This window comes from Vidua macroura, chromosome 11 (genome assembly GCF_024509145.1).
Source record: "Vidua macroura isolate BioBank_ID:100142 chromosome 11, ASM2450914v1, whole genome shotgun sequence".
NCBI lineage: Eukaryota > Metazoa > Chordata > Aves > Passeriformes > Viduidae > Vidua > Vidua macroura.
This window is the reverse complement of record NC_071581.1, coordinates 16,136,275-16,147,020: the sequence shown is the minus strand read 5'-3', so window position 1 is coordinate 16,147,020 and position 10,746 is coordinate 16,136,275. Positions and strand designations below refer to the sequence as shown.

General features: G+C 57.5%; 1 protein-coding gene across 1 annotated transcript; it reads left to right on the top strand.

The window, feature by feature from the left end:
- NRN1L (neuritin 1 like) lies at positions 1-3,134 on the top strand. The gene is made up of 3 exons (XM_053987471.1): positions 1-114; positions 2,442-2,604; positions 2,686-3,134. Exons 1-3 carry the CDS (start codon positions 57-59, stop codon positions 2,966-2,968), a joined length of 504 nt encoding a protein of 167 aa, XP_053843446.1. The 5' UTR covers positions 1-56; the 3' UTR covers positions 2,969-3,134.
- The last annotated feature ends 7,612 nt before the right edge of the window (positions 3,135-10,746 follow it).

Sequence of the window (10,746 nt, the reverse complement as noted above, 5' to 3'; positions counted from 1 at the left end):
GCTGCCGGCGGCGGCGGGCGCGGAGCACACGGCGGCGGCGGCGCGGGGTCCGCACCATGGGCGGCGGCTGCTGGCGGCTGCTGGGCGTCGTGTGCCCGCTGCTCCTGCACCTCGGTGAGTGCCGCGGGACTCCGGCTCGGGCTGCGGGGCCGACACCCCGGGCTCTCCCCGCCGGGGCTGGGGGGCTGGCGGGTGGGAGCGGGACCCCCGGCCGCGTCCCGCACCCTCTGTAGCTGCGGGGAGCGGGGTGCCCGGCTCGGCTCAGCGATCCATCCATTCTTGACCCGTGTCCTGAGACCCGGGCAAGGAGGAACGCGGCTTCACGGCGCTGTCCGGGGTGTCTCTGCTCAGGCGGGGACAGTTCCCGAGCTCTGGCTCTCCAGCCCTGTGTGCCCACCCCACGCACCCGCTGGTTTTCCCTGCTGCCCTCGTTCACCGGGGCCGGAGGGCATCCTGATCGCTGGGGGGCTGTTATCCGGCAGGTCCTGCGCCTCACTGGCACCAGCCTGTCACCTCCACACTCAGCTCCTCCGAGAGCCGAGGGAGGATGCGGAGCGCAGCGGTACCCAGTGACAAATCTGCTCTGAAGAGAGATGGGGAGCCTGGGATTAACCTCGTCCGGCTGCACGGACGATGAAGGACAGGGACCACCAAACCCCTGGTGGATTTTAGTCTCAGAGGGTGGGTGACTCCGACCCTTCCCCAGGAGCAGGATGGCTGCATTCGCTGGGGAGCTCGGGATGCTCTGCAGCGCCCAGGGAAACTTCCTCCGTGCTTTTTCCTTGGGCTTTCTCCCTGACGGAGCCGGGGGCAGGTTTTTCCCCGTGGTTTTGCAGCGGAGTAGCAGAGATGATTTGCCCTCCTGCTTTCTCCTTCTTTGCTCGCCCTGCCCAGCCTCGTGCCGAGGGAGCTGAGCGGAGGGGAGGGCTTGTGCCGGACCCTAGAGGAGCCCAGGAGGTGAAACCTCAGCCTGCAGCAGGGACCAGCCCGCTGAAGGGAGGCATCATCTGCCCAAGTTGCTGGGTCCTTGGGCTGGTGGGAGGCAGGTTTGTTGCCTGGCTGGGTGAAAAGAGGAGCAATGGATTCCACTTCCTCTACTGATACCTGCGATGTTTGTGACCCGCGTGTCTGGCATCAGTCCGAGACTTTCCTCGGTGCTGTGCTCAGGGGGTTCTCATTGCAAACTCCTGAAGTGCCCTGTGATCGTGTCAGGCTCGCCCTGGTGTTAGTCTCGACCACAACCACTTTGCTCAGGACCCTGTTCCAGGGGTGCAGGCATGGGATGCCAGCAGCAAGGCACACGGTTTCCTGGAGACATCCTGGCTGCTTCAGCAGTCACCAGGAAACTTTCAGCTGTTTCTGGGGTCACCTTTCCAAGGGGGTCCCCCACAGGGCTCTCCTCAATCAGAAACCTCCCTGGTGCACACCCATGTCACTTCCAAAACTCTTGTAACGCCTGTGAATTGGCACAGGGACCCCACATCATCTGACCTGCAGGACCTCTGGGGCAGAGCTGAGGACCATGCAGGTTTCCTCTGTGACCCAGTCACACACCAGCTCTTTTTGAGCTTCTCACTGGTCATGGATGCACTGGTAGTCCTCATGAACACACCCTGTCACCCATTGTCCCATGCCCAGCACCAGGGTTTGGCCAGTGCCAGGGGTGAATTGTTTGTGGAGCAGAGCAGGGAATTGGGGCTTCTCAGAATGAAGCAGCCAGACTTGCACTTGTGCCTTTTCCTTTTGTACTTTTTCCTCTTTCCCTCCCCCGCTTCCCCATCCTGTTTTCCCTTTCCCTTTTCTCTTTATCCTTTCCCCTTTCCTGTTCACCTTTCCCCTTCACTCTTTCTCTTCTCCCTTCCCTCTTTCTCTTCTCCCTTCCTCTTCCCGCCTTTCCTCTTCCTCTCCTTTTCCACTTTCCTTTTTCCTTTCCCTTCTCCTTCCTCCTTCCCCTTCCCCTTTCTCTTTTCCACTTTCCCCTTCTCTTTCCCCCTTCCCCTTTGTTTTCCCCTTCCCCCCTCTTTCCCACTGCAGTCAGAGCAGGGACTCCAGCTTTCTGAGCCTTTGCTTTGTTTTTTTTCTGTTGTAGTCACAAATTAATCTTTGCTGTCAGGGGATAAAGGCCGGGACAGATGGCTCTGGGGAGAGCCGGGGAGGCCCGAGGTGACGCGGCCGGCAGGAGCCCTGCGGCGAATGGCAGCATCGCTGCGGGTCCTCGCATCGCGTCGGGCTCCCGGGCCAGGAGCGAAGGGTCACTACGAGTGCCCAGGGAGGGGATGCCGGCGGTCCGGGGGGATGTGGAAGCCTCTCGCCACATTTCAGAGCCCAGTGTCACCCCCAGCCGGTGACAGCCTCACGCCACGCTGCCCCGAGCCGGGCAGGCGGGGGCTGGCGGGGCTCGGCGGGGGCTCAGTTCGGTCTCTCCTCTCTGTGCCCCGCAGCCGCGAGCCAGGAGCCCGTCAGCATGGCGGGACAGTGCGACACCATCTACAAGGGCTTCGCCGAGTGCCTCCTCAGCCTGGGGGAGAGCATGGCCCGGAGTGTCCGGCAGCAGCAGCAGGAGGAGGGCGGCGACGAGGCGCAGGAGCTGGACGCCATCTGCAAGTGAGTGTCCCTGTGGGAGCCGCTGGGACGGTGGGGTCACCTGCCACCAGCATCGCCCCCGACTCCCGCCATCCTCCCCAGGTCCTGGGATGACTTCCACACCTGCGCCAGCGAGGCGCTGTCGCGATGCCCCGTGGAAGCTGCCACCGTCTGGGAGTCGCTGCGCCAGGAGTCCCGCAAGATCCAGTTCCAGGGGAACCTGCAGGAGCTGTGCAGCGCCCGGGGCCGCCTGGCCAGCGCCCAGAGCTCGCCGGCCTCTGAGACTAACCAGGCCACGCTGCGGGGCTCGGCCACCGCCCTGCACCCCCGTCTGCTGGCCCTGCTGGCCCTGCTGGCCCTGCCGCTGCTGCTGCCCCGGCTCTAGCCCTGCTCGCCCACGGGGTGCCCAGGTGATGCCGGGTCGGTTCCCCCGGCTGCTGGCCGGTCCCCGCCACGCCCACCTCCCTCCCGGGCATCCCTCGCGGGGCACGGTCCTCTCCTGCAGCACTTCAGATGGATTTATATTTATATTAAAAGACACTTTTACATTTCTCCTGTCTCTCTGCCATGGGATGCCCCTTGAGCCCCTCCCAAGCCCCGTGTTTGCTCTGGGGACTGGAGAGCAGATGCTCCCTGCACCAGTCCCCAAGAAGGGTCAGCGGGAGGGTCTGTGACTCCATTCCTCCAGTGTATTGCCCATGGCCATGTCAGGTAGTCCATGGGACCATGGAGAGGGGCGATTCCTACTGCCCTGGTGCTCCCTGACTGCTACTTTTCAGGGCTAGGCATAGCAAATATTCCCTTTAGAGGTGGGTCAAATGTTTTATTTGTTTTAAAGGGCACCTTAGGAAAACACAGGGTGCAGATTTCTTTGTCTTTTTGGCAGCCAATAACTTGTCCTCTGATGGGCAGCTCCACTGACATCTTCTGTTTTCCACCCCTTTTATTTTGGTCTTGCTGTATTCATGGTCATGAAGAAAAGTATGGTTTGCAGGGAAGAGAGGTTTTTTTTTTGTTTTTTTTTTTTTTTAACCAAGATGATGGAGGTAAAAATCTAGGGAACTGGAAATCTCATCCAGGTTCACAGGGAACTTGTCGAAATTAAACCAAGATGATTTGTGGGCGTTTAACTTGGCTAAACTTGTATCTACCAGTGGAAGATGCTCTGTCACTGTTATGCTGAAAAGTTAGGATATTTTTCCCAGCTACTAAAGCCCAGAGTGCAAACCAGCTCCCCTAGGCCTGGCCTGGCCAGGCGTCCTCCCCACTCTCCTGGGCACAGCCTTCACTCCCCAGCCATCGCCTAAAGGGCCACTGGAATTGCAAATGGGCTACCCCAGCTGTGGCACAGATCACGGGCTCCTTGCTGGTGTGGCCCCCAGGCCCAGCAGCAGTGGTGGGTAAATCTGGCTGGCATGTGGGAAACCATCCCACTTGGGAAAGGCAACAAAATCCTCTGACCAACACCACAAGTGCCACCGCTCTGAGGATTGCTCCAGGCTCAGTGGAGAGCAGGAGCCATGAGCTCCATGAGCTCCTTCAGTGAGTTGCTGCTGTTTCTGTGATTTCTGTGACTTCAAGGCTGTCCCAAAAACATTCCAGCAGCTGGGCACATGGTTTTGGCCTGGGGAAGGTTTGCCACACTGTCCTGTGGCTGAAAGCCTTCGGCACGTGAGCAAGGAGCTCAGTAATCACTGTCCTCATTGAGCCAGGGAAATATATTGCTTGTTTCATCATAAAACCTCTTCCTGCGAGGTCTGGTAACTTAAACATGTGATTGGTCACCTCTGGGATGTCACCCTGGCTGTCCCAGCCCTCTGCCAGGCTCTGGTCTGGGAAACACTAACAGGATTGCTGGTTCATCCCATGGGGCTGAGTGGTTCATGCTGATCCCTCAGCTCTGTGGGGGGCTCTGTGTTTATTTCCCATTATTTATCTCACTAACCAGCCTGGAGCTGGCTGGGGGATCACAAAACATCTGGGCTCCCAGCAGCCCTTCCTGAGGGAAGATGCTGATCCCGGGGCCGGTGCCCCATGGGACACGGGGCAAGACACCACCCCAGCTCTCCTCCTGCAGCAGCTGCTGCTCCCCATGTTTAACGCCAGCGCCGGGGGGATAATCCGCCGATTCTTTCCTTCCCAGTTCCTGACAATCCTGTGTTTAAGGGTGAATTAGTGCCGGATCCCGGCAGGGTGGCTAAGAGGATAAACGCCAGCCGGGCGCCGGCCACGCACCGCGCAGCGCCCGCCGGCACCTCCGTGGGGGTGGGAGCGGTGGGATCGCAGCGGGGCACTGAGAGGTGGCCGGGGAGTGTCACCAACGTGGTGCTGTGACAGGCTGCCACCACGATGGTGACACTTGCAGACAACAAACTGTGCTGCTTCAATCCAGCCGGAATCAAAGCCTGGGAAGAGCCATGCACACCCACCAAGCACTCCGAGTGTTTCACCCTGTGTGCAGAAAGACACACCACAGAAGGTCCCATGTCCTGGAAAATGTCACCGTACATGTCACAGACCCTTGGCTATGTCACCACGTGTCCTGAGCACCACCACTTGTCACCACACATGGCTCACATCTTTGGCTGTGCTACCACGTGTGTTTTGCCGCTGAAAGGCGTCACCGTCACCGTGCCACCACACAGCCTGCAGGCACGGATGGCTCTGGGAAGCCAGGGCTGGGATTTGGGCATGGTGGAAAAGGGTGGGCCTGTGGGTCCTTCTTGGTGACACCACACATGCAAGAGTCCACAGCAAAGGACTGCCCAAACCCCAGTGCCACCTGTCAATCCTCCTTCAGGGAGGTGCCTGCAGGCCCAGGGGCAGCAGCGTGACAGCAAGGGTGGGCATGCTGACCCCAGGAAAGCTCTCTGGTGCTCCAAAACTGGGACATTGAGCCAGTGTCTGTCTTTCCATTGGGTCTAAGGGTTTGGGACAGTCCTGCAACCAAGTCCTGCTGTGGGAAATGACAACATCCACGTTCCTGTCCCCAGAACAAAAAGCTGGCTCCCTGCACGCTGACAGCATCGTAAAGCAACTGTCCAGGCTGAAAGGAGCGGATGGTGGGGAATGTGGACCCCGGCAGCGGGAGCCTTTGGAGCACCCGCCGTGCTGTGAAAACCCCTCGTTCTGGTTACGAAACTCCGGTGACCTACTTTACACTCCCTGCTTTTGTTCTTAATTCCCAGATATGGCCGCTCTCCAGATTTTGCCCATCAAGGCAAATTAATTGGAGTAGATCCTAATTTGCTCTCTGCTATTCTTTGGGCAGAAGATTAAATGCTCTGCAGACATTATCTCCCTCTCTCTTCTCTGAGAGACAAACCTGAATTAAAAAAAAAAAGAAAAAAAAAAAAAAAGGGATAAAGGCCAGCTGAGTCCAGCTGAGTTGGTGTTTGAATTCACTTTTTGTAATCGCAGAAGGAGCCAGGGAGGCCCTCATGTCCCCGGGCAGCTGGAACCAGATGGTGACACTATTCTAGGTGGCTGTGTGAGTGAGACAGCACACGTGGCACAGTGACATGAGGGCCGACCTCCCACCATGCAGCCCAATGCCTCTGCCACACAACGGCTGAACCCTCCATTCCTTCACCCAGGGAAGTTCCTCCTGATGAAGGTGCCAGCTGGGGAACTACTCCTCAGCTGTGGGGATGCACTTGGGTTTCTCTAACTGGATGGACTGGTGTGGAAGCCACCAGCAGAGGGGGGGTGGCTCCTTGTCCTTGGCCCCAGTGCCACTGTCCCAGTCTGGCATCCCCAACCAGGCACCAGTTTCACCACCTCCAGCTTTGCTGGCACCCCAGGGGGAGCAGGAGCACTGCAAAACAAGCACATACTGGAGGACACTATGTCACAGGGCTGGCCAGTGTCCGAGTTTGCCTGGGGATTTCTGCTGAGCCAAATGTCCAACTTTCCATAAGGGAACACCAAGACAACCTCAATCCCCGTGGATCAGAGGCAGTGGGAACAGCTGAGCTGGAGTCACCTCTGCCGTGGGGGCTGTGTTCAACCCCCCGCCTGCCACCCCATCTGCGCTCTGCTTTGGGGCTGTTTTATTCTCCAGAGAGGCATATGGAAAGTTGGATTTCTTTTTTAAGCAGCTTTAATTGAACATCCTCCCATTACGACCTCTGCTCATCCTTGCTGGGACAACCTTGACCTCTGACCTGGCATGGCCACTGAGGCTTGGGCTTGCTGCCACACAGGGCAGGGATGCAGCTCAGAGGAAATCCAGGTTTCTCATTTCACCCCATCCATTTGGTGGCAGATGAGGGGCCCTGTTCTCCTGGCTTCCTATGGCCTGGCACAGCAGGAAGCCCCGGGATCCCCAAATTGCCCCATGCTCAGGATGTGCAGCAATGTCCCAGGCAGTTTTGTGGTGCTGGGGGAGGGGGATGCTGGAGGTGCTTCCAGCCATTCCCACCATTCCACAGGGAATTACAGCTTGTTGCACCCCAGTGAGACTCTGGAGTCAGCTGGCAGTACCACAGGCAGGTGTGAGATGCAAAGGGAGCTCTGAAGTTCCTGCTCCAAGCAGGGTTAATGCTGGTGCTGGAGCCAGCTCTGGAGCATCTCTGCACCTCCAGGGAGAGAGGATCCTCCTCCACCTGTGGGTACCCAGCATTGCCCCGCTGGTCGCAGCTTGCCTTTAGCAGCTTCCAAAGGAGAAGCCCTGAAGAAGCCACTAACAGGAGATACAAAACCCTAAGGGAACCCATCCTTGCAGAGTGGTGAGAGCTCTCAGGAGGGACCAGCCATGCTCCAGGACCAGGGGAGCAGTGGGCTAGGGTTCCACTCCCTGGAAGTGTTCAAGGATAGAGCTCTGAACAACTTGGTCTGGTGGAAGCTGTCCCTGCCCATGGTAGGGACTTTGGAACTGGATGACCTTTAAAGGTCCCTTCCAACACAAACCATCCCAAGATTCTGTGACTCTTCACAGACATTCCTGCCCTCAAGGGCTGAATCCTTCCCATGGGGCTGGGGGCAGGCTGTAGGTCTTGGGCATCAGAGCTGGCAGGAGATTCCTGAAGGGGTCAGCACAGAAGAGGCTCCTCTCCAGGGAGAGCAGCATCTTGGAAGGGAGAAGGCAAAAAAAAAAAAAAAAAAAAAAAACCAAAAAAAACAAGACAAGGAGACAACAGCCCGTTTGGTAGGAAAACCCAGTTAAACCCTGCCCAAGGACAGCACTGCTTCGTGAGGGTGTCAGAAATCTGTTACCAGCTCCCTCTTGGAGGAGGGAGAAAAAAACCCAATGGTTTTTGGCTGGAGCAGTGCTGGTGGGAGCCCAGGCACACAGAGCCTGGCAGGATGAGCAGCTGCGGAGCCTCTCAGTGCGCAGAGCTTCACAGCTGGTGGCCCCAGCAGCAAGGTGCTTATCCCAGTCGGAAATCTTCCTGCTGTAGCTGCAGAAAAGGCTCTAGATAGAATAACAGACATCAGGAATCAACAGGCAATGACCCCAAAGTCAAACCGGGTGCCTGACCTGGCAGGCAGTGGATCACACGGATGAGCAGACAGTTCCCTGCCTCATCCCTGGGTGTTTTGCCAGGAGGTTGGCTTTGTGCAGATGTCTGGTGTGAAGTTCTCTTGGCTCCAGTGGGTCTCAGAGCACCACCACAGCATAAATAATACAAGAGCTGCTGTGATTGAGGTTCTCAGAAGTCCGTGGTTCTGGCCCAAGGGTTTGATGCCTGTTGGCTCTTTGATATTTTTCAGCAGTGATAGACCCGGAACAGCCTCATTCAGTGCTCCCATGAGGCTGGTCAGGAAACAAAGCTGTGAGGAAGTGACTAATGGAAGATGCATCCCCTGAGGGAAACGCATCCTTGCTGAGCACTTATCCCTGTGTGAGCATCCCTGGCCTGGGTGAGGCAGCCCACTGCTGTACACCCACCAGCCGGGATGACAGAGAGGAACACACTGGTGGAACCAAGCTGGGATGACCTTGAGAAACAGCCTAAAGTAACAGGATCGACTTAAACAGGGACACGTGCAAGGTTTCACATGTCAGACACAGGTTAAGCCACCTCTCAGCGACAATGCAGGGGATGAGTGGCTGGGGAAACATCTCCATAAAGAAAGTGACGGGATTAGAGGGCTGAAAACCTACCAGCAGCACCATTACTGTGTGGGACGACAAGACCTGGGGAGTTTCCCTTGCAGAGAACTGCACAACTCACCAGATCTGGCAATTCCAGCCCAGGCAGCCCCCCTCACACATTTCCACACCTTGTTGGAAATTACACCAAAAAGCAGCTGATGACAGGAACGTGCATCAGCAGGTACAACTTTTACTACATTATGACTTACTAATCATTTTAAAGCAGCTGAAGATCCCAGGAGCATTAAAATAAACCCGGCTATTTTTAAAAGCATGGTAGGAGTGTGAAAATAGCCCCGCTCCACCTGAACCGCCTCGGGAATGACGTGACAGCCAGGCTGGAAAACAAGCCCGACAGCATTGCATTTGTATGTCCCCAGGGGAAAGGAGTGCCGTCAGCATCCCTGCAAGGTGTCATCCCTCCTCTCCCTGCTTTCAGGTCATCCAGGGCCGGGACGTGGAGTGTTTTGCTTGAGGATGAGGAAAGGATATGAGTAAGAAAGTCCACAGGCAGTTACCAAGCAAACTTTGCGGGTTTTGTGGCACTTAGCTGGGGCAAAGAAAGGAGAAAGGAATGTGCCTCGTTATTCTGCTGTGCACAAGAGCTATCCCACAGGGCCCGGGTTTTCCCTGCCAAGGAAAAGGACCAATGCTTCCGGGCAATTCTCTTGCAAAGGGAATGTTTTTCCAGAGTCCCGCAGCCCAGCGGGGAGCCCTCGGAGCTGCTCCATGGGCTGCAGGCTCCAAGGCGCTGCTGGGGAGCTGTCAGAGCTGGATTTGGCTCCAAACAGGAGGCACTGTGGCCGCTCTTCCAAGGCAGGAGCACGGGGAGCGGGAACATCGCCCCTGCCAGGGACCACCAGCTGAGCCCAGGGGGCTGAAGAGGGTCACAGTGCTGAAAAATGTGGATTATGTCAATATTACCTTAAGGCAAGATGTTCTTTGATGTAAGACTTTTGTACACTTTCAAACCTAATCAGCAAAAAAGGAGAGTTAATCAGTGGAACAGGCAGCAGCCAAGACCTCTCACTCAAGAATCTTCTGGAACTAACAAGATTTAGGGATGTAACAAACTAAGATGTTGATGTTTACCTATGTACACATTGCCAACTTGGCAAAATACTCCACGTCCGTGTATCTTAGAGCTGAGCTATCTTCATGGTAACACTAAAATTCATGCTATGGGTCAAAAAGACCCTGCCCAGGTGAAGGTCCTTCCCCTGAGCATGAGTAGAAGTTAATCTGGAGTTATCTATTTCTATGGAAATTACTAACCAATCTTAATAGAGGGACTGCCCTTGGGAAGTTATTAACCCTGAGCTTCTCTGTGTAAATAATGGCACAGAAAGTGCAGTGGGGTGTGCTGGATTTGTGGAATAGCACTGAGGACCCAGGCTGGGGCAGCTCTGAAATAAACAATCGATGTCTCTCTGGAGTGTGCCATTATCGGCTTGGTGCACACCAAGAACGAGCCCGATTTTGTGGGTAACAGCAGGGCCAGAGCAGTGAAGGCCCTGGGGTCCATGGGGGTGAGGAGCTCCAGGGGCCTGTGAGGCTGAGGGGTCCTGGGGTTGAGGGGTCCCAAAGCCCTGAGGGGCGCCAGGCGGGGCTCAGGGGCCCAGGGGTTGCCGTGATGCCCGGAGCCCCTCACACCCCAGAGCCCCTCACACTCCCGAAGCCCCTCATGCCCCGGAGCCCCTCATGCCCCGGAGCCCCTCACGCTCCCGGAGCCCCTCATGCCCCGGAGCCCCTCATGCCCCGGAGCCCCTCACGCTCCCGGAGCCCCTCATGCCCCGGAGCCCCGCACGCTCCCGGAGCCCCTCATGCCCCGGAGCCCCTCACGCTCCCGGAGCCCCTCACGCTCCCGGAGCCCCCCATGCCCCGGAGCCCCTCACGCTCCCGGAGCCCCTCATGCCCCGGAGTCGCGGGCGGGCCCGTGCGGCCGCTGCCAGCGGCCCCGGCAGGGGGCGGTAAAGCGCCCCCGCCCTCCCCGCGCCTCGGCCCCGCCCCCCCGCCCCCTCCGCCAATCGCCGCGCGCGGTATCCCCGCCCCTCGGGCGTCCC

Excerpts from the sequence above, each read along its gene's own strand:
- NRN1L (XM_053987471.1), top strand. The coding sequence starts at position 57 with ATGGGCGGCGGCTGCTGGCGGCTGCTGGGCGTCGTGTGCCCGCTGCTC. Across the intron at positions 115-2,441 it reads CCCGCTGCTCCTGCACCTCG|CCGCGAGCCAGGAGCCCGTC; the intron begins GTGAGTGCCGCG and ends TGTGCCCCGCAG. Across the intron at positions 2,605-2,685 it reads GAGCTGGACGCCATCTGCAA|GTCCTGGGATGACTTCCACA; the intron begins GTGAGTGTCCCT and ends CATCCTCCCCAG.